The sequence below is a fragment of the Manduca sexta genome, chromosome 6 (assembly GCF_014839805.1).
Source record: "Manduca sexta isolate Smith_Timp_Sample1 chromosome 6, JHU_Msex_v1.0, whole genome shotgun sequence".
NCBI lineage: Eukaryota > Metazoa > Arthropoda > Insecta > Lepidoptera > Sphingidae > Manduca > Manduca sexta.
The window spans coordinates 1,016,659-1,041,226 of record NC_051120.1 but is presented as its reverse complement, the minus strand read 5'-3'; the positions used below and the strand labels follow the sequence as shown (position 1 = coordinate 1,041,226).

The following is a 24,568-nucleotide window of genomic DNA, read 5'->3' as shown; positions in this document are numbered from 1 at the left end:
CTGGGATCGGAATCCTCCAAAGAGGGCTGGGGTGTCAGGCATGCCGCTGGTCATAAAAAACTAAGCTGAATCTATTCTACAAATGAGTTGACGCCATATTGAAATGAGATAATGGTAGGTGAAAATAAAGATTAATTTAATCCATGTAATTGAATAAGGCATAAGTCAGAAAAATATGTACTTACACAAACGGTCGGGAAGTATATGCTCAGTGGGAAAACTAATATTCCGCCATACTGTCGTAGAAGTTTTATTGGAGCTTCGTCTCATCAGATATGGTAATACCTATCAGTTTCTTATAAGGGCGATTAAAGCTAAGTGAAAAGAATGTCCAATAATTGTTTATAGCAATATCAAGTAGGTTCTGCAATATTGAACTTAATTAGGCACGTAGGTACTTTCTACCGTACATTCTGCAGTCCATACTTAACCTCAAAATAACCGAGTTATAAAAATTCTGATTACTCCGAACTCCCATCGAATATCCAATTGATTTCAATTTATATAAGATTTAGGATATATTTCCTATAGTTTAGTGAAGGTTTTGTACAGACGCAAGCGTAGCCCAATTTTCATACAAAAATGGGCATTCTCCTTTATTTACTGAATTTATCTTTGTATTTCCCAACTAAAAATAAGAAGCCAGACAGACCTACGATGGCATAATTAAGATATGAAACAATTACATCTACCTATTGCTTAGAAGACAAAGCGTGAGTACATGTAATCAAAACTCTAAACCAAATCGACACTTACTCTATATTCGACCATCATCAACTCCAACAAGGGTCATTTAAACCTCTTACACCAATTAGCCCCAAAACGTTACCAATACCATGATACCACACACGAGGCCAAATAAACGAATAATATTCCACGAAGAGGTCGTGCCAGGTTATAAACCGGCCGAGTTGTAAATCAAGTTCAATTGGACGTGGAGAGACGGCGCGAAGTGTTCATTTTATAGTGCGGGTAATAATAACATTAGTGGCTTCGATTGAGGCGTGTTTTTGTATTTTATTGATCTTTATACGTATTATTGCTTTAATGATTGTGTTTGATAGATTCCGAGCGTTTTTAACGTTGGTAAATGTTTAGTGTTTAGTCTTTCTTATTTACGTCTAATTTGAGTGTGAGACAAATTACTCTTTAGGTTAATCATCTATAAACATTCCTATTAAGAAATGATGCGACGATTAGAAATGTTACGTTTTTGAAGGTGATTTAAATTAATTCAGTCATTGCTGAATGGATTAATATGTAATTTGGTGCAAAGATAGGTATGTCCTAGCTTGACATACAGGCTTCTTTATATCTAGTAAATGTATATCAAAACTTTTAATCCATGAATCCTTTGACACCGACGGAATAGCGAGTAAAACGTATAAAAACACCAATTATTTTAACATACCTACAATACTTGATCACATTTATTACTGGTCCGATACCTGTGAAAAGTGATTCCTTGCTAAAATCACGCGAAAATACTATTTCAATGAATCAGGCTGTTGATTGGTATGGTAAGCCCGATGAGACGGGAAATGGTGTCTTAAATTATTGTGAGTGCTGCGGCGGTATCCGCGAGATTACACTAAGCCTGGGTTTTGTCGAATGGTGTTGTAAATAGTTGGAGGAAGTCAATGTGTGGATGATGCATGATTACTGGTCTATTACTGTCGAGAGAAATTGATTTTTTGTCTGTAAGTAGCTTGGTTGCTAAATGGTTGGCTTGAAGTTAGTCACGGGTGACTGTATACATTGCTAGTATGGTTGCTGAATTTGGTCGGTTGGTCTGAAGTTAGGCACGGGTGACATTGCCATTGATTTATTGGCTTACAAAACAGATTACAATCGCGTAAATTGCAAAAAAAAATTGAATTGTTGAACAGACAGTATGGCAGCCATTGTTCTTAGGGCTATGCGATAATATTATCTATTACTAAGATACTATATCTGTAGATAGGGGTTTTGCCTCATAAGCTACGACTTAGAAGTCTTATTGTACGTAATCTTAATCAGAAGCCTCACGTCCCGACGGTCGAAGGAATCATACCGCTCTCTTACTGGAGATAAAAGTACCCCGGATCCTTAACATGTCCGCTATAGAGTGGGAGACAAACTCGTTCCACTTTTATATTCAGTATCGTTTACTTAATTAATCAGAAAAACCAACCAGTATTTGAAATAAATCATTGATTCGCGTTACAGAGAAACCTTTAGCATTAATAGGCCTTTTAAAATAGAAGACGCATCACGTCGTTCGTATAAGCCTGTCTACACTTCGATGTGTCATTACGCGCCTATTCCGGGCTCGCATTCACTTACATTCAGTTATTATCTGTATCTGTACCATCTATAACGCATTAATCGGGCCCAAAGTGGAACTGGCGGCGGATTCTGCATCGCAAACGATACTCCGGGGTTTGGGAATAAGGAATCTGTGGATTGATTTTAAATAACATAGCGCGCTTTGTAAACTACATGATTTAAAAAAAGAATTATAATTAAAAAAAGACGTGCAGTTACTTCGTTTACAGTTTATGTTTTAGAAACAGCATTCCATATTTTACCTGGTATTGAGTACTGATAGGTTTGTTATTTTAAATAGTTGCTTCCTCACACTCCATTTAATGGAATATTACTCGCTAGAGGATTTCTAGTGCAGGCCATTGTTTTAAAGTATAACGATGTGGTTCTGAAATGTTTGGTCCAATCTAACATGGAAACAACGAATCTATCTTGCAAACAATCACCATTCTAATGAAAATGCTAAGCATTAGCGTATTAGGAGTGTATTCTTGACTTAATTCCATATTTTGTTCCTCAAATTCCGCGTGAAATCTCAAAAGACATCTAGAATACAAGACTCCGATTGTTGAATTCATACGATATAACGCAATACCAACTCTGAATTCATTAATTAAGGTTTAAACTGCAGTGCATCACCGTTTCTAATGCAGAAAGACTTAGCAGTAAGGTATTGGTCGGTGCAGCTGCGCCGCTCGTTTCGAGGGTTGCCAATTTATTTTTAGAGTAAATTTATGCGGATTAATATCATCCAGCTATGTTAATGTCGGTTTGTGTTGCGTCAATCGAAAATGGCGCGTGTTTTATTTGCTGACGAATGGCGACTGTCGATTGTCGTAGGGCTGGTGGCTAACAAAGTGCCTTGTTATTGTATGCACAAATTACTATGAATGCCAACTTGAGAAGATGATGGAATGATTAAAAGCAACCGATTTATATTTGCATACAGGTACTCAAAATTCTTGATTAATACATAGGCTAACTTTTATCCTAAAACACAATAGTGTTTTTTTCCAAGAATATTTTCACGCAGGCATAGCCGTGAGAAAAACTTGTATTATAATTGAAAAACACCACATCATTCCCACTCTTAATCCCCAGTCTTCCAATTAAGTTAGCAACACGCCTTGGTCTGTCATTGCGTGTTTTTTGGGCTTTAGTACTCAATTCACGTTAATTGACCCACTTGCTTACTCGATGGTATTAAAATACAATCATAATATTGAAAATTTAATAAAGTTATTTATCATTAATGATATGTCTATTTCTAATAATATGAATTACCATCCGGTTTGATAGCTATTGTAGCTGTGTTAAGAAATGGGCATTAGAGTTCAACATCCAATATTATTGGGTGACAAGCATTGCTTTGAAAAAGTGAAAGTAAGGTAATGTTATGAGCGATTGTGACGTCTACTTTCAGGCCGGCTTGATAGTCCTGATATTCAATTGTATAAAAAAAAATCATACGGAATTTTATTGCATTAAAATCCTCCTATTCAAATGAAATTAAAAAAAAAATCCAAAGCCTTTATCATAAATTTAAAAAGACCTGCCCCGGTGTCGTAGTTGTACTGCATGCGAGGTACGGCAGCGCTTTCAGGGTTCGAATCCCGGGTCGGGCAGTGATATTTGGGGTTTTTCTGCTCAAAATTAGCGCGGAGTCTGGAATTTGTGCCCAATATGGCGATAGGCGCCTATCACATCATGGGACGGAACACACTTGGCGAAAAGAGGGTGCCCTGTGCCCTTTAGAGATAAATGCGTGATGGATGTTTTGTTGTTTGGTAAAAATAATTCGCGCGCCAACCCTAATACAGTTAGATAGAATTCGCCCGTCATCTGCCTAGTGCGCGAAATCCGTCCGATGGTGCAATTTGTTGCTCTGTTCACCCCTTGTTTAGGCTACCGTTCGCTATCTTATTAGGCTTGTTCGCCACTTAAGGATGCGCTGTGGACTCTAATGAAATGCGCCGCCATATTGGAACATGCTTTGTATTTGATTTGGAATCATTGAGGCAACTAGTGTATTATTTTTATAATACAGATTTCAGCAGATATGGATAGGTAGTTAAAGTTGTCATGATTTATTTAAGACTAGTTGACCCGACAGACGTTGTCCCGTCTTAACTATAAATTTCCAGCGCGCATTCTGTTAATCCCTGACAGTTATTTCAAACAATTGATACTTATATAAAATTAATATTGTCGTTAAGTTTTCTTCAATTTTCTGATGTTCCGCTCAACTTCCTTATTTTTTTCTTTCATAAGAACCTCCTCCTGACAATAATTAATACAACGAAAAATGAATTAGCGAAATTGTTCCACCCGTTCACGCGTGATGCGATGACCAAGGGAAATAGAGATTAATTTTTATATATATATAGATAAGGTGTTGTTTTTGACGTTTGACTGCTTCGGTGATGTATTTGTACTGCATGCGTGGTACAGTGCTCTTAGGTCCTGGGTTCGAATCCCGGGTCGGGCAAAGTCTTATTTGGATATTTCTGCAGTATCAGTCCGGAGTCTGGAATTTGTGCCCGATAAAGGCTTGCCCCCTCTCACATCATGGGATGGAACACACTTGGCGAAAGTGGGTGCCCTGGTTGCGTCTCTGCATACCCCTACGGGGATAAATGCGTGATGTGTGTGTGTGTGTGTTTTAAATATTAACACGACCATGATCTCATACTATTGGTTGTATAGACGGCACGGCGTCGAGCGCTTATCTCTACAATATAACCCCATTACACTTTTGGCTCTAATTCTATGAAAAACGAACTTATCAAAGACACTAAAAAACTATAAGATCGAAAGTATATCTAAAAGTTCCCGAGAACTCGATCACACAAACGAAATCGCTTATCTCCCACTACACTATATTCCTACACATCGACTGTCAAAATAAAGCGTTACCTTTTTGTTATTCCGGTTAAGTATCAAGCATTTAGTAACAGACGGCTTTGAACAAATAGAGTACCGTTTAATAGGCACATTAAAGTTTTGTTTCTTTAGTACTTATATCGGCGAGCGCGTACGGGAATACATCCAGAATTGATTTGCGGGATTAATATAGTCTGCAATATTTAACACTGGCAACTTTCGCTTGCGGTTAAAAATAGTCATATTTTTTTTAATTTCGAAGCGGTAATTGTAACTTATTTAGAATGAAAATGTTTTTTTTTTATTTCAATATTGCAATATATTTGATTTTAAATAAAGAATGAACATCTAAAATCCGTTTTTTTTATAAGAAGCAACAATTAATATTTGTTTAGTACGTAGTAAGGAATAGAATTTTTTAAATTTAAATTTGAATATAGAATCGTTGCCAGTATTTGTTCCATGCGTCAACGGATTTATACTGCATATATTATGTAACTATTGTCTTAATTAAAATAATGAATTTACCGTAAACATTCTCTAGTACATTTCCCTCAGTATAAATAACGAACCAAAGAACAGACCTCATTCAACAATTGATTTATAGTAGCAGTCTACACCGCAAACGCAATGGCGTTAAGATTAAAGCAGAGCGGCCCAGGGGACCGGCAGCCACTATAAAAAGACGACTGCACTCTCTTTGCGGCGAGGATTTATGATGGAGAGCTTTAAATAAAATTTTACTATAACTTAAAATTGACAATAAACTACAAAGTTCTTGATTTTTGATGTGAAAAGGCAAAAAATAGACTGAATAATGTAACTAGACAGGCTCAGAAAAGATTTGGTCCAGTTTTTTCCACCACCAGCCTCCCTGAAGTTAAAATAAAACCAGTTTTCGCATTTTATAACGATATATATTTCATTTTCCTCCCGTTTTGAAGACTTTGCGAAGTTCATGGTTTACGTGGGATCTACTCCATGAAAAATTGTTATATAAAGTGGTACAAAGCTTTGTCCGACCTATACGAACCCAGGACCTTCCACTACACAGTCCATATTACTTTGTCGTTAGACACCCATAAAACTAAGAACTCAATGTTGCTTGAACGAAAAGTCATTGACTTTTAGAAATGTATAATCAAATATATTTGTATCAAGCCGATGTATCAAGCTCATTTGCAGTTAAAGACCGAGGAATCGGTTTCTGGTATTTCACGGCTGCGCACACGCCAGTGTTTATTTACCACGGTAATGCACAATGTTCAACTGTCATTTTGATTACCGTTCTACCTACTTCTGATTAGGTATAATTCTTGGCTCATTTTGCTAATTAAAAGTACAGCTGTTAAGTTGTTTTAATATTTGACTGATTCGATTAAGATTCGTAGATTTCAGGATGCTCAATTGGATCTTCTTGTGATTTCTATTCCCTTATTTTAAAAATGATAGTGACGATAGCCTAGTTTGTGTACAATTACAACTAAGATATCAGCTTAATTGTAATTGTTGCCGGTCGAAGGTTTTTGATTCGCTACCATGGTTGAGCAAAAGTCAAAACGCATCAGCAAAATAAGTATTATAAAGCGTTTAATGCAACTTAGGTAACTTCAGTGAGCTCATACAGTATACAGCTCATATTCCTAATGCATATAACAGTCATCACAGAACCCCATCATCATAATAAAATCCCGAAGGACCGAAGTGCTCAATCATACGCACTTACCGTCCATCCAAATTAAAATGAAACATGTTAATAGGCCAATAAATTAAATGTTACGTTTGTGTTCACGACTATTAACCAGGAAGGAGCCTTTTGAAGTCGGTAGGGTTATTTACGCGACACAGACGAACGTTTGCGGCTCCGTCGACAATGTTTTTATCTAGTTCATAAAAGATCGACTTTAATAGAATTAGTTTTGTTGGGGGCTTGTGTTTAATTGATATTATTTAAATCGATAGATAGAGAAGTGGGTTTTCGTCATTAGTAATTTCTATCATGTATTATATTGAATTGCTAGGCCTAAAAGTTTTCGGCGAGGGTTGATATTATGTGCTTCTGGATATCTTAATAACCATGGGAAATGCAACTTATTATACAAGTTATTATACAAGTCAGTTTTAGGAGTGATATTACCTCGATTAGGTCGATCTATTGATGCTCTAAACAAATTCATTTTGTGAAGTCTTTTGTGTTTTCAAATTAAATATAGATCTGTCGGGCAATGAAGTTGGTACTGAAATACCATTAATGGCCCTCCAGTATCATCATCATCATCAGCCCTGTATTATACCTAGTCTTGCCATAAATATTGTAATAAAGAAAAAAGAAAATTGTTAACTGCAAATAACATTTATTACTTTTACAGTGTGTCAGTTTAATACATAAATATAAAACAATTAAAAATATAAAAAGCTTATTCGAAGTGGTCTCCATTGGCTGCAATACAGTCCTTTAAACGATGAGGCCAGTTATCAATAGAAGCACGCACTCTTTCCATGGGAAAATTCTTCACTGCCAATCGTATAGATTGTTTTAGGGACTCAAATTATCATGGCGTTTAGAGCAAGCTGTACTCTCTAAAACTGACCACAAATCATAATCCAGCGGATTAAGATCGGGACTAGACGACGGCCAGTCTTCAGCTCTGATGAAGTCCGAAACGTTCGATTCCAACCAAGACTGCGTGGACCGAGCTTTATGACCCGGCGCCGAGTCTTGCTGGAAGGACCATACTTGGTTATTGAACATGGTGATGTTAAGGGGCTTAACTACCTTCTCAAGAATGGTATCTTGATACACTTGTGCCGATGTTTTGATACCTTTTTCACAAAAATATGGCTCAGTCACTCCTTCATAGCTAACACCCCACCAAACCATCACTGAAGTCGGATAATGTCCACGTTGCACTCTGTCGACTAATTGGGAAGCTTCCTTAGAGCTTTGAGCATAAATACGGTCATTTTGTTTGTTAAAATGTTGCTCAATTGTAAAAATTTTCTCATCCGTAAACAAAATTTTTCTGTGACCTCCCTTTGCGTACCGCTTCAGTAGTTGTTTCGATTTTACCACCCTATTCTTCTTTAAATTATCAGTTAAGAAATGGCCAGTGCGTCTCTTATAGGCTGCAAGTCCTAAGTCATCTTTTAAAATACGCGACATGGTTCTAGGTGCTATCTTCATTTCCCGAGATAAAATCTTTTGCTTTCGGACAGGATTTCTTCGAATTCTTTCCCTTACTGCTTTGACCACCTTTTTCGTACGAACACTACGTGGACGGCCAGATCTTTTCTGTCACAAACAGAGGAGGTCTCATTGTACCTATTAATAGCCCGGTACACAAACATTTTACTAATACCAAGTGTATGGAGAGTTTTAAAAATTGCATTTGGCTCCATACCTACTTTGTGTAATGCTATCACAGCGATTCGGTTCTCTTTATCACCCCACACCATTTTAATATCGCAAAATATTTTACAATGTATTGGCGCCAAAATGAGAAAACACAATGAACAATCGTATAAAAATGACAGATTCGAAATTCAAATGTAATATTTTTTTATAATTAAGTGTAACAGTATTTATGGCCAGACTAAGTATACTGTCCCACTGCTGTGCACGGGCCTCCTCTACTACTGAGAGGGATTAGGCCTTAGTCCACCACGCTGACCTAGTGCGGATTGGTAGACTTCACACACCTTCGAAAATTCCTAATAGAGAATTTCTCAGGTATGCAGGTTTCCTCACGATGTTTTCTTTCATCGTTCCTCCAATATGTTGAAATGAAAATTGAAACAGTCCGCGTATCGTGTATGCACTAGATATGCCTCTGTCTACCTTCCCGCGGTTGTTATGTTTTAACTTTGTTCGCGTGGAGGACAATGCGTGGGAAGATTAGTACGTCTATTAGTGCGAGGTTGAATATGAACCGTGACAGAACCGTGATGCTATGTTAATATAATTACTAGTTTATGCCTATGACTCGGGTTGCGTCAAAATTTTCTGGGAAAAATATTGTCTATAGCATTAAGGAGTAATGTGGCTTGCTATTAGTGACAAATTTTTCATAATCAGTTTAGTAGGTCCTGAGATAAACGCGTTCAAACAAACTGTACAACTTTATTAGTATAGATTAAGTATTCTATGACGCCATTGTAAATTCACGTACTAGAAAACATTCTCTAACAATGTTTACAAATTAAATTTTAACAGCGGCAGTAATAGCTACAATCAGCAGCTAAACTAACAGACGGTAAATTACAAAAACCGTGGCGACGTTAACGAGTAGGAAACGCCACGCACCTGTCGATGCCCGGACTTGCGATTTTATTATTTCCACGAACACGTGTGTAATTGTCGGGAATTGAGTTAATTATGCGTTTTCTTGATGTGTTTTCTAAATAGTGAATGAATGAATTGATGCCAAGATTAATGGCAGTCCATTAATGTGAAATAAGGCGTATAATTTAAGTATTAAAATCAATTTTCAAATGCCTACGCTTATTCCAATAATGACGATAGAAATAAGTGTGGCTCCATTATTATAAACAAGAGTGTGTGAATGGCTTCTTGCACTATTCATTTTAAATGTGTACCCAGGTTTCAAAAGGGGTGTATAATTTGCAAGATATTACCCTTCGTGTTATCCAACAGTATTAACTAAGTGTTTCAAGATCTATACCGAATACATGATTTCTATCTCTCTATGTGTGCCAATGGTTGGAAGCAATGATCAATGATATTTGACGAATGGTCCGCAAATGCTCACGACCGTACATTAAACAATAGAGTTGCATAAAGTTCCCCGTACCGCTGCGCCGGCGCACAATGTAATTGGTGCAAGCGAGACGATACTCAACAATCTCAAGTCGCGACACTTATTGTTTTATTATAGCTCGCTTTTAGTCATAGGATGAGCGGATAATAACAATTAATTACATTATATTATATTTAATACATAGTATATTAACCAATTCGTTGATAAAACCCGAGTCGTCAGAATTACCAATAATGATTTTTGCCATTTAGCTAGCTCACTATTACAAGGTCCTAATTTTTTTTTTTATTTAGTTGAGTATACGGATTTAAAATAATTCTTGTTAGTAAAAATTAGAAGACAATAATTCATGGTTCCCCTTTTTGTAGTGGGATAAGGGTCAGTTGCAAGAATATCATTATAGGCGTTCATAGGCGACGATCGTTGACTATAAGGACATACCAAAAGCTCGTATGTCAATCTATTGGTAAATACAGATGTAAGTTCTCATTCTATTTTCAATCTGACAAAGCCATATTAATGCTCCTTTTCACCTATATCTTTGCATACAGGATTTCCAGCGACGTGATGGCGGGATATTTTTGTGTGATACAAACTATGCTACTATTAAATGAAAAAAATAAATCAAAGCAGTACATCTCGCTGAACATATCCGTATTCTAACAATAAAATGCTCCCGCGCAGCGATCGAGCTTTTCTCACGATATGACTCACCTTTACAAAGATTTGCATGTGTGCAGTGTTATGTCATTAGTTATGAGATATTGTTTATGGCGATCATTGCCCCGTTATAATACTGAATATTGTATTACATATTTATATATATTGTATGTCGTCGGACCTCCATACATGAGGTGGACAGATGACCTCATAAAAGTTGCAGGAGGTCGCTGGATGCGGGCCGCTTCCAATAGAGCGATATGGAAATCTTTGGGGAAGGTCCATGTTCAGCAGTGGACATCCTATGGCTAATGATGATGATGATGATATATTGTATGCTGCGGGACAGATATTGCTTGATTTATACCGTCAACCCCCTGTATCCAGTTCCGGACAAATAAAAAATGCCGTACAAAGTGTTGCTCGAATTTGAAAAAAAGACAGACGGGCCACAGTCTAAATAACCATTAGATTCAGACTATAGAAATATATGAAAATTAAACGTCTAATATCAAACAGATACGAAACGTAACGTCACTAACCAGTGAACTATAAACTTAACGTTTGAACCATTAAATAGGCGAGTTAGTGGAAACAATATTTCGTCGCGCATAACTGCTGTGTCAACGTGAAATATGTCGCCGATCTGGATACAGGAATGTTAACCGTCTTATTAATAACTAATAGGTTTCCGTTTGCGTTTATGTCGCGTTACAGCAAATTAGCAATTAATTAAATTAGTTTGTACACACACATACACGTCACGCATTTATTCCCGAAAGGGAATGCAGAGGCGCAACCAGGGCAACCACTTTTCGCCAAATGTGGTCCGTCCCATGATGTGATAGGGGGCGAGCCTATCGCCATATCGGGCACAAATTCCAGACTCCGGCTGATACTGAGTAGAAAAATCCAAATATCGCTTTGCCCGACCCGAGATTCGGACCCAGGAACTCAGAGCGCTGCTACACCGCGCTGCAATACAACTACGCCACCGAGGCAGTCAAATTAGTTTGTAATATGTCTGTAAGGGGGGGCTGGTCCCAACTTCAATGAGTTCAGGATAAGTTAACGCCTTTAGCCGAGACGGATGAGCAGAGTAAGTTTTCGCCATGTGCGTTCCGTCCCATGACGATACATTGGGCCTATTGTATCAGGAATAGATTGCAGACTCCTGAGTCTCACCAGCCCTGGCTGATAGAGCTGGAAAATTCTATATTATTTCATCTGAACACCTCCTAGCCGAATTTCGGCAAATCTCAATGAAGATCAGCCAGGTACGCTGGAGATTGTAAAGTGCACAAGTGTGTGTACAATACACAGGTGCACTCTTTGTTCCTTCACTCTCATGATCCGGTGAGACGGCAATCCGACATGACTGGAGAGAGATCAGGCACAGAACAAACGGCTTTAAGTGATTTCTAAGGCACGGGAGTATCACACCGTCGACTTCCTGATTTTGAGCTGCGACTAAGTAATTTTTAAGATGGAAAAACCCAGTCACAATTATTTTTGCCCTGACCCGGGATTCGAACCCAGAACCGCAGCACCATAGACTTACTCGTACCGCATACAATACAACTAAGCCACCGAGGCAGTTTTTTTACAGGGGAACGGCTAAGTGACTGCACCTGATGGTAAATGGAGTGGGATCCAATAGTGTCGATTGACGAGAGATGATTACTTGACCAGTGCCGGATTTATATTTTTAGGAGTATAGGCCACTTTATTTCCGCCGCCTTATGTAGGTTTCTAAAATACTTAATAATTTGAAAGATTGTGTTATGAAAGGCACTGAAGTTAAATAAACGAATGATTTATTAAATCGAGTGAATCTCATCTGAAATCCGTCGCTCCTAAGAGACTGCCGCCTATAGGCCGAAGCCTATACGGCCTATTTACTAATCCAGGACTGCCCTTGACAGTCGACACAATTATAAAAAAGTTACTCAAGTACTTTTAAAACATGAACCGAAGCGACAATCTGTTTCCCATCGTTGTTGCATATCTAATATTACGCCGCGTGGTCACATAATCGCACGCTTCTGAGAATAGTGTGACATTTGCCGCTACTTTGTACGGGCATCATTTGTGTCCGACAGTGGGTTCGTGACCAAACTGACTGTAAATAATGATTCGGTATTAGTTTTTATAAGGAATAGTTGTTAAATTTTCTCTTCCTTGATGTAGTGATCTAGCAGGAGGTGTCGGGTTGGAATATTGACTTTTTTTACGATTTGTCTGGTCTGGTTTCCCTAGAGAGGGGAGAGGAGTAAACTATATAAACTTTGTAGGGTGAAGAGCGCAGTTCCTGACATTGTAGTCTAGTATTATTGTCATAGGTACTGAAGGGCAGGGACCCTTAGAATCAGCCAAAGTATTTGCTCATTTCCTCATCCAAACTTTGGAGTAAACTCCCTGCATCGGTGTTCCCCGAACTATGACTTGTCCTGTAAACGAGGCTTAAAAAGAGTGCTCACCTCTCGGTAGACAACGGCTTGACTGTTCCTCCGGCATTGCAAAGTCCATGGCCGGTGGATGCTGCTTACCATCAGGCGGGATGCTAGTTCCTTTGCCTAGCAATATAAAAAGTCTGTTGCTGTAAAAAATCTACAATCTGAGTGAACAAATTATATCTTTAAATGAAACTAATTATAATTCCTATCTCGTTTAACTTAACTTAAAAATTCGGTGGTAAAAAGCCGCCGATGTTAATAAAAATGTGAGTCAATCGAGCCTTAACCGGCTCAAAATTTACAATACATCAATCTGTCGATGTGATTTAAAGTATTTATATGCGCCATGTTTATTCCCCTTTCAAGTTATCGTTTTTATTGATGTGTGAATGAACTGCAAAGGAATTTGATGTTTACTGCCTCAGAGCGGCCGAGGATTGTACTTAAGGATATTAGGATTATGTTTTTTTTTAATAGCTTAGTAGACAAATGAGCAAACTGTTTGATTGATGGTAAGCAGAGGGTCTACTTCAAAAAACGAACGTCGAAACGTCGGTCCGAAACGAAGAAAATACGAACTTCGAATTTAACTTTACTACCAAATTACTTCGGATCGTCACCGTTCTGTAGCTAAGTTTAGTGGTAGGATCAACTTTCCGTATGTATATATTTTTTTTTTTGAGAAAGAAATGGACCTGTATTCTCGCAGATGGTTTTGAAAAGGGATGGTGAATCCCTATAAGTTCTTACAAATACCATGTCTGAAATATTGCGATGAACGCTTCGGATCCGTCAACGTAACACTTCGTAGTAACAAAACGTGCGATCCGTTATCCGAAACTACGGATTTCGTTTTTCGAAGTAGACCCTCTGCCGTTGCCTCTCGAAGTTATGTGGAGTTGCTTCTATTTATTGACATGTCGTTTACCATCAAGCGAGAGGCTTGATTGTCTTCTCATTTAGCTTTATCCATACTAATATATAAAGCTGAAGAGTTTGTTTCTTTGATTGAACGCGCTAATCTCAGGAACTACTAAACCGATTTCAACATTTTCACTAACAACTACATTACTCCTGAGCACTTTAGGCTACTTACCTGGCAAATATAAATCAGGACTTTTATTCTGGAAAAACTCTTTCACGCGGATGGAGCCGCTGTTAAAAGCTACATATATTTTTATAGCTTTATAATCGCTTGATGTTGAGCAGTGTTGTAACTAGCCCTTTATACGTCCAATGCTTCTATTCCTAGGCGCATGCTTCACCGAAAACTTAATCGTGGTTTGGTCAATTCTGCACCGCTCCAAAGTTACCATTCTATGCATGGCCGTCGCTTGCATCGCCCTAGTTACTCTAATATAAAGTAATTACATCTTAAATCCACAATACTATAGAGTATTGGATGCGCTGGCTTGGAACGAAATAGAAATTAAGAAGTATCGCGGGTGTTTGGGCCTCTGAAAACAGCATCTCACTTTACATTAACTTCGCAGACAATTTTAGTAATGCTATAGACATCTACGTCTCTGTAGACCCTACAGCGTGAATACTTTGAATAAAAATGCCATTAGAAAATGTCACGAATGTCGTATTTTAATTGTCGACGGGCGTCCAATTAAAAGATTCTCCATTATCGATTGTCCGTAAGTCGCGCTGTGTCATTTAGATATTAAACGGACTTAAGCCGTTTGGTTTAAGCCCTCCTAAAAGATTCTATTTAATTTGTTCGGATTTGAGTTGGCTTTTTGAAATTTGTATATATATTACTACACTGGAGAGGTGGAGATTCAAAATCTGAAAAAGATGCTTCTGCGCATTACAATCGTATTTATATTGCGAGTTATAATTCTAATAAAAACAATATCCCTACGAAACCATAAATTAGATAAGCTACTAGCATTATTCCACCGATAATTCCAAATACTGAAATGATTTCTTATTTTACACGAATGTTAGATATTGGAATAAAACTATTCACAGATTTTATCGCGGATATTTATAATAATATTTTGTCCCGAAGTTTAAGAACTTTGGAGCCTTCATGCTTGACTTCAAGAACTGTGAGCTCATTCTGCGTAGATTGGACCGTCAACATTTAAAAGGGATAGGCAGAGGGGCAATTAATGCACCCACTTTTGAATGGTGGTATGGAAGAATTAGTACTTGTTCAGCAAGGTGGGATGGAAGATAATGTTCAAGGTCCTCTCCAAAGACTTCCTTATTCGTTACACTCGTAGATTAATTGTAATTATACTACAGACAATAGTAAACAGCATTATTTACGAACACATGAAGGGAAATTTACGCTAGTGACGAAACGTAGCTATCGGACCCATCACCAAAATCATTTTAAAGTCTATTGTCTTTCAGATCCTTCCAAATTAATCAAGAGGAAAAAGTCGACGGAGGATGTCAGATCACCGCTGGGAGGAGAAGGCTCCCTCACAAGCGAAGAGGGGGAGGATCCAGGAGTGGGGAGGCGGAAGAAAGCCAGGACCACGTTTACTGGAAGACAGATCTTTGAGCTGGAGAAGCTGTTTGAAGTTAAGAAGTACTTGTCCTCGGGAGAGAGAGCTGACATGGCCAAGCTGCTGAATGTTACAGAAACTCAGGTTAGTTTGGGCTTTAAAAATTGAGCTTTTAATTTTTTTTTAGCAATTTGGCTGGGTCCCTGTAATTGAAATCATCAGGATCATAGATATATGCATTCTAAATCTATGGCATTAATGAGAAGGATTAGGCCTTAGTCCACCACGCTGGCCTAGTGCGGATTGATAGACTTCACACACCCTCAAAATTGTTATAGAGAATTTCTTAGATATGTAGGTTTCCTGATGATGTTTTTCCTTCACCCGTAAAGCAACCGATAATTCACAAAGAATACACACATAACTTTATAAGTCAGAAGTGGGTGCCCTCGAGTTTTGAATCTGAGGACATTCGTCTCGGCAGTTCGTTCCACACCCAACTAGGCTATCGCCCCTTAACTTATTAATGATCTACAGAAAAAAAGCTAAATTACTTAATCTATTAATAGCCGGCTATACAATTTACAACCTTATTACTACGGATATAAAACCTTATTTCTTAATACTACCTTACTTTGCTGTGATGTCAATCAGTACAATGAAGTCATTATATGTAGCACTGCAACTTTGTTTTTATAAAAAGAAAAAGAAATACCCTTTCATAATCATGTCCTCAATAGACGTTGAAAGGCATGCATTATTGGGGAAACCCGCCTAATTGGGATATACTACAAGTGGCCGTAATAGGGCTGCCACACAATCGTCAATCGTTTTAACTTTGTATTAATACAATAACTGAAAAAGGGTTTAGATATAAATAATCTCTTTAATAGTTTAATTAGATGAAAAGGTATTATTATGCTTTATACTCCATATCTATACTAATATATGAGTTTGTTTGTTTGAACGCGTTTGAATCTCAGGAACTACTAAACCGGTTTTGCAATTTTTTTCACTAATAGTACACCACATTATTTCTGAGTGCTATAGGCTACTCTTTATCCCGGGTAAGTATAACGCGGAACTTTTATCGAGACGAGAGATGATTACCTCTCGACAGTCGACATAATTATGCCGGCCTCTTAAAACCGGATATGCATAGGCTGATACCGGAACGCGACACACTTACGTGGGCCATTATGGCGGGTTTTAACAACTTGTGTACGGTGGTGGCTATCCGGGCGGATATAAAATATGTCCTACCACCGTAAATGTCCGTCCTAAATCTTAGAACTCTTTAGCAAGAAACCATTCTACGTTCCTTTAGAGACAATGGGTCAAATGCAGTCAAACTACCCATTAATTTTGTAAATAAAACTGTCAACATTGATTTACCCGACTTAAAATGTCTTCGGACAAGTCGGACCGTGTATACCGTCAGTATTGGTTGGATAGACTTGCTAACGTGTAGCGGCGCCACTAACAGCCAGTATTTATAAACGGGAAATGCTCTATCACATTTAATATTTATTAGCTTAAGAAGGATCGATCGGTTTGTGAATAGCCTTCGTGGAATTGTAAGTATTGGAGTAGTGGCGATGTTGCGCGACAATGTTTAGTTAAATTGACGTATATTCTATAGACAAGAACGTTAATATAAACTATTTGTTCAAAATCTGGATTGCAGTCCTCAGTTAAACACAGACAGTGTTCGAAACATCATATCTAGTACGTAGTACATATATATTTGTGGTTAAATGATTTTTATTATTAATTTTTAATATTTTTCGGAGTGAATTCTTGTTGGCTATCAGCAATATTAACGATCTATCCAGAATTATGTTTAACTATAGTGACATCGAAATCTGTTCATCAATTTAAATGCGCGGATAAATTAACTACTGTTTCTTTAAATAGACAATGTTTTTTTAACTAAACCCTCGTTATGTCCCACTAATAGTGTTGTTAGAGTAAAAGGCACAAATCACTTAATGGCCCGTCGGCTCGCTTCCAGGAAATCTCCAAATTAAACGTTTTGTACCGCGGCGCACACGTTGCCGCGCTATTCTTCATTTGTGTAGGTTAAGTGACGAGCGGAAGCGATGAGCGGGAGCGGGAGCGGTTTCGGAAACTGTTTACATGATTTTGGGATGTGTTATGATATTTTTTTCGTAGCTGTCAGGCTTATTAGTAATTAAATAGTTTATAAAGAATGAAGGAAATAGGGTCACATTATAGTTACGATAATGTTAAGTAAAAAAATCAAATATATGAGAAGATCCAAAGTTAATTATAATTGAATTTATCAGTAAGGCGCTTAGAACGATATGTTTAAGAATTGGTTTGGCTCTATATCTAATTTGTATCCGGAAGATGGTAGAGCAATTTGCTGTTAAATCTTTTCCATCTTATCATAAGGTTTCTTAATTCTGTTACTGGAATTACTTAGTATTTTAAAAAATCCGAATATATTAATCGTGTACTAAAAGCTTTTTTCTCCTATAATATTAATAAACACAATGTAATCGGAATTGCTAACAAATAATTGATATTTTAATAATCGCTCTTTCTCACCCCTTAGGCCACATACTTAAACGTTCCGAGATAATTATACTATCGCCAAGGTGGCATATGGGTGGGTCCGGGGCGGGGGCCGCGGGCCCCGCGTGTCCCCCGCGACGTGAGCCGGCGCATATGGCGCACTAATTAAAACTATGATATAATGCCGCCGTCACACGTCACGACCATGTCGTGTCGGCGTCGTGTCGTCGAGTTAAGAATGGTGTTTTATAATGAGGCTTTGCATGATCATTATTAATTGTAATTGTTTTACTTTGTTCTAGCGTAAAAGTATAATTTGGGAGCCAAAAAAAAAACGCTCAATAGATTACTGATTAAACTAAGTAGTCAATTATTGTAGCCAGTGTAACTACTGGACATAATAAGACTTAACATCTCATGTCTCAGGATGACGAGCGCTGTAGAATACCAAACAATACTTTGTAATTCAAGGTGTTGGATGTTTGTACTGTTTATGGTCGTGTCGCTTACCATAAGGCGAACGACAAGCTTGTCTCGTCATTCAAAACAATAAAAAAAAAATTGCGAGAAGTCAATCATTCCACACATTGTTATGTTTCCTATTGACGTTAATGATTGTTAAAAAGCTTGCGACAGCCTCAGATCATATTGGAAACAATCACATTAGCGCTCCCCGAACAGCGAATCGAACCCAAGACTTCTTATTCTAGTATACTCAGTATAAATAATAATAATAATATCAGCCCTGTGTTATATACTATTCCACTGTTGGGCACGGGCCTCCTCTACTACTGAGAGGGATTAGGCCTTGTGGCACCACGCTGGCCTAGTGCGGATTGGTAGACTTCACACACCCTCGAAAATACCTATAGAGAACTCCTCAGGCATGCAGGTTTCCTCACGATGTTTTCATTCACCGTTAAAGTAAGCGATAATTCACAAAGAAAACACATAATTTTAGAAAAGTCAGAGGTGTATGCCCTTGGGATTTGAACCTGCGGACATTCGTCTCAGCAGTCCGTTCCACGACCAACTAGGCTATCCAGCTATACTCAGTACACGCTACAACTAAACTGATGCACATGCATAATCAATAATTTAGGACAATAATTTTTCTGCCAACCCTCCCTGCGTAGTCACGTGTCGGTTTAAGTGGCTACTCGACTAATGACATCTCATCGAAACGTTTAACGAGGTCTTGCAAAAAATGCATGAAAAACAAACACAAAAAGTCACCCCGCTTATATTTTTTGTTGGTTTTTTTGCTGACGGTAGCTGTGTCTTCGGAACGGCAGTTGGGCGTGTTTATTCGTTTCAAAAAACAAAAATATCATATTATGGTAAGACAGTATGCAACCATTTTCAAAAAATATGTAAGATTTTTTTATTGTTTTGAAAATATGTGTTAAATATATAATATTATGGTTGGTAAAGCTTGATAAATACTGCCTTTTATTTGCAACTCTGCCTGTATAAGGTTTACTGGGATAAATATTTTCCCGGGAAAAATAAACCTTATAGCACTTAGGAGTAACGTAGTTTCCTATTAGTGAAAAAAATAAAAATCAGTTAAGTAGTTCTTGAGATTAGAGCATTCAAACAAACTCTTCAGCTTTATATAACAGTATTATTAAGTAATTGTAGAAGTTTCCAATGTTTAGATTATTACATGAATAGTTCCTAATATACGGAGCATTATGGAACTTCAACACGCCTCTTCTGAATGGACCTTAAGGCGATACCTCAAGGTCCATTTTCATACATTTTGTTTCGGCTTTAATCTGGGTAACTAAACAAGTATTGGCAAGTAAAATAATTAATAATCATGGATATTTCTGCCTTTAAAATTTCGTCATATTAAATTTTAAAGGCCGAAATATCCATGATTATTAATTATTTTTACGTTTTTCTTTCAACTGCGAGAACTAATCACTAACTAGACGTGAATTTAAATTCTTTACTTGCCAATACTTGTTTAGTTACCCAGATTAAAGGCGAAACAAAATGTATGAAAATGGACCTTGAGGTATCGCCTTAATTGAACGTACCTACATACGCAAGAAGGATGCAGACCACAAAATGACACTTTTGAAATACTGAAGATTGTTTAATTCGTATTTTTGCTCATTGATAATTAATTTTATATGTTGTAATAAAAGTTCAAATTATCATATTTTGACTAAGATGTTTTTACTAATGGAAAATATAAAGCTTACGGACTGCAACTAATTTGCCATATTCGGCTCATTTTCAACCATACTATGGGTTAGATCTTTTGCGTATATAAAGTAGCTAAATTTAAAATTAAATCGTACTTTCTCTCGCATATAATTTAGTCTCTAACCCACTCTCAATAATACGTCAAGTTAATTGCATCTAGTGTTTATTTTTACGACCTGGTTCATCGATCAAATGGTTCGTTCCTAAAACGGGGACACTAATTGTCTGTTCAATTTCGTAGGCAATCATTTAAGGCACATTCATCACTATAATGAACTCTATAGTGTAATGTTAGGGTATAAATTGTATTGTCGAGTTTGTGTACGGCCACTGGGATTCCTTTATACAGGCTGCTTGAATTTAATTTTAATTGAACGATATTTGTTTTGTTTCTAAGAGTGTTTTGAATTAGATGTTTTGATGTGGTTATAAAATATTCTAGAAATGTCATGATAGCGTGAAAGAACTGTATATTGGGTGAGCTGGATTCGAATCCCATTCTAGGCAAGACTTTTTTTTACTTTCCTGGGATTGAAATCCTTAGGAGTTAGACGTAATAACTGGTAAAAGTTCTTGCTTAATAATTAAGTATACTTAAAAAGTGTGTTGAGCCCATTCCCGATGATATTGACATTCCCTCAAATCTTCCGATTTCCAAAAGCTGGTAATAAAATTACTATTTTTTATGTGACAAAAAAATATTGTATTGATTTTCTTGTTAAGGTTTTAAGTAACGTTGTGATTTAAATTGTTAATACATACGTATGTCAGTTAAAAACACAGTTCAGTTTTATAGTGTTATAATTCCGCTTCATAAACCATACTTAGACGTAATCTCATTAAATAGTATAAAATCTAGGTAAATCCTCATAAAATTTGCTAATTATTGCAACACTTGAAAAATCTAAACAAATCCATAACCACGCAAAAAGATATGACAGCTTTACTTTACTATCAAAAAATATTAGTTTTAGTAGCACGCTGTATAAACTCATTCACACCATATGTCATTAGTTAAGTGCGGGCGGCTGAACAGATTTTTTGTCGACCCCCGCGCGGCCGTCCTTCCACTTACACTCCACTCACGCGCATCAAGTGTTAATGTTCACATTGACAGTTGTGCCTTTGTGATATTTGTCTCTCTGAAGTCGAATACTACGGCAAAGTAAGGAAAGGTATTTCGACAAATTAACCCATTTAGCATCGGAATGTTTGCCGGCAAACATGACAGCTACATGACATTACGTGTGTCACGAGAATATAACCTTATTATGTACTACATAATAAGGTTATATTCCCGTGATAACACGTCACGTTTCATTCCGAAGCTAAATGGGTTAAGAATGTATTTAATTGTATATATCACTATAACGTCGCTTCTAGTGGGCTGATTGTTTTTATTAGACCTTTTTAATATGTTTATCTGTTTCTTGTTCAATATAAATATTTAATACTACATGTAACCTGTGCCTAGTGTCGAAAATATATATTTAATATTAGGTCTAACCTGTGTCTTGGTGTAAAAGCCGGACTTTAAATTTTTTCGGGATTAAAAGTTTGCTATCCGGAGTCCTATTTTAAACTGTTCCGGCATGAAAAATAAATCTGAATATTAATCTAGAAGATGGTCTATTAGTGTACAAAATTTAAATCAAATCAATTTAGCAGTTTGTGCATTTACTATCAAACATACAAACTTCTTTACAAACTAGTATATCTCGCGACTTTCCCTTCTGTTTTTTATTCTTTGAGATGGTTCGGAATGATTATACGCAGAATCGATTCTATGTTTGGTTCGGTATAGTTTACGTTATCTTGTTACATCCACTAACGACTATGTGGGAGATGGCGGGTATTTACGGGGATCACTGCCATATGGTGAGGGGTTCGATGCAGAAAACAGTTTTTAAAAGCCCCTTGAACTGTAATGGTTTGAAAAATTGTGCAAATCGCAGAGTTTTAAGACTTGATAGAGGTCTATTTATTTTGCCGTATTAGATTGTTCCATAAAAATAGTAATTATTAATTTATATCATATTTTTTTTAATATACATATATATTTATCAATGTATGTATTTCAAAATGCTTACATTTGATTATATTCGACATTACATTTTAAGATTTGAAGATAACGATAACACCTTAATTCGAAAGCAGATAAAAGCACATCCCCCTTATTAAATTACATAAAGCCTTTCAAGTAATGAAGCAATTCCTTGATGATTGAAACTGGAGAATTAGACTGGAGTTTCATACCACTGGTGACAATGTCAGAACTTATCAACACAATTCTTTGAAAGACATGAGGTCTGAACTCAGGAGTTGGCCGGCACCGATTTCATATCCAAGACACTAGATTTATGAAGCGATTAATTGTTAAAAAATAGCTTGGTCGTATTAGGATTATATCTCCTTTTTTTATTGCTTTGAATTATAAGACGAGCTTGCCGTTCGCCTGATGGTAAGCGATACTACCAATAGAAACACCTTCCAACACCTTGAATTACAAAGTATTGTTTGGTATTCCACTGCGCTCGCCATCCTGAGACATGAGATGTTAAGTCTCACTATGTCTAGTAGTTTCATTGGCTACAATGTCCTTTATACCGGAACACAACAGTGACAACGCTTAGCAGAAATAGACATTGCCGTGGACTACCAGTAAAATAAGAGATACAACGAACACTAAAATTTATAAAGATGTACCTAATCTTATAATCTTTAACTAATTTATGGCCCATATGTTTACACAAACGCAATAACTCGTACGCCACGAATGTTTATGCTCACGCCGACGAGGTTAATGGGGTGGGCAGTGATTAACGATATTTTTACACACTAAAAATGACACGCCGGATGCTGCGGTGAATAATTACGTATTATGTTATGGTTTGTTGTTGCAAGCCGGCGTAGTAAATGCGACTGGCGAACCTGGCGCTTCCGTTGTTAGTTTACTAAAGTCGGTAAGATTGCTTAGAGTATAGTATATTTTTTTTAGTTTGAAAACGGTTACTTTGTCAACAAATAAGAATAAGTATCAAACTTGGAGAGCTCGATATTCAAAAAGGGCAATCAGTTTAAAAAAAAAAAATTTTAAAAATAATTTATGTTTGATATATGACAATAGACAAAATATCTACGAAAAAATCAGCAGTTTGTTTACTAGCCATAACACTGTCACTCCAACAACACACGCGTGAACATATTTAGCCGCACATTTCAATAACTTCATTATAAAAGCTTACAGACCCTCGCACATCGATTAAAACTAACATTCAAAAGAAACAATTTAAACCCAAAAACGGGTCCAAACAGAGCGGCGCCGCGGGACGCAGGGTTATTAAATTTGACGGATGGCGTATTAATCGAGGAGCGACCGCGGCCGGCATCAGAAGAGCGTTGCCGACTCATTAGTGAAGAAAAACAACCGCGCTCCCCTTTCGGCCATCCGCCGTTTGGCAATAAATAGATCCTTTGAACGGATTCTAGGAATAATGGGTGTTTGATTACGGACTATTTGTGTTTATTATTCAAAGTTATGTAATTTAAATTTTCCTATACCGTGCTAAAAAAATAGTCAATAATAATCACTGCCTTTGTAGCGTACTTGTATAATGTTGCGACTGCAGTGCTGAGCTCTCCAGTTCGATCCTCGGGTCGTGCATGTGATATTGCGTCTTGAAATTTATGCCTGATATGGCGGTAGCCTCGCCTCCTATCACACTATGTGACAAAATACTAACGGCGAAATGTGGGTACACTAGTTGCGCCTCTGCTTACCTCTTGGAGGATAAAAGACGTGTATGTTAATAACTTCTTCTATAATGTATTTGAAAAAGATTTACAGTTACAATAGGTCTTCCATTTTCGAAATGTTCCGCCATTTTTTCACTTCCATGAAAGTTGCTTAGATTGTACAAAAGATAAGTAATCACATCATGTTGTTTAAATGTTCCATATTTGATAACTTATAAAAATAAGATTATCTAATTAATCACACGTGTTGCAATCAAAAACTTAGGTAAAATAACTTTTATCACCAAATCTTGAATCAAAGAGTGATGAGTCGCGAGTAACCACATTAACAAATATAAAGGATCACATCTAAAGAAACAGCCAACGACAAAAAAACCTAAATAAATTCCCAAACGAGTGTAACACAAAACAGAACGACACCAGGGCCATAAACAATTAATTTATATTATTAACTCTACAGAAAAACATTTAGAGGAAGCCGTCTTGTTTGTCTATGCTT

The 24,568-nt window shown here is 37.1% G+C and overlaps 1 protein-coding gene across 3 annotated transcripts in view; it reads left to right on the top strand.

Moving 5' to 3' along the window:
* LOC115440957 (homeobox protein 10) overlaps positions 1-24,568 on the top strand; it is a 76,665-nt gene that overhangs the window by 14,501 nt on the left and 37,596 nt on the right. For 2 of the 3 annotated variants that reach the window (XM_037447413.1, XM_037447411.1), the window contains exon 3: positions 15,440-15,696. In XM_037447413.1, coding sequence (XP_037303310.1) covers positions 15,440-15,696 — 257 coding nt within the window. The remainder of the gene's footprint in view (positions 1-15,439; positions 15,697-24,568) is intronic. The other variant, XM_030165490.2, reaches the window with a different exon arrangement.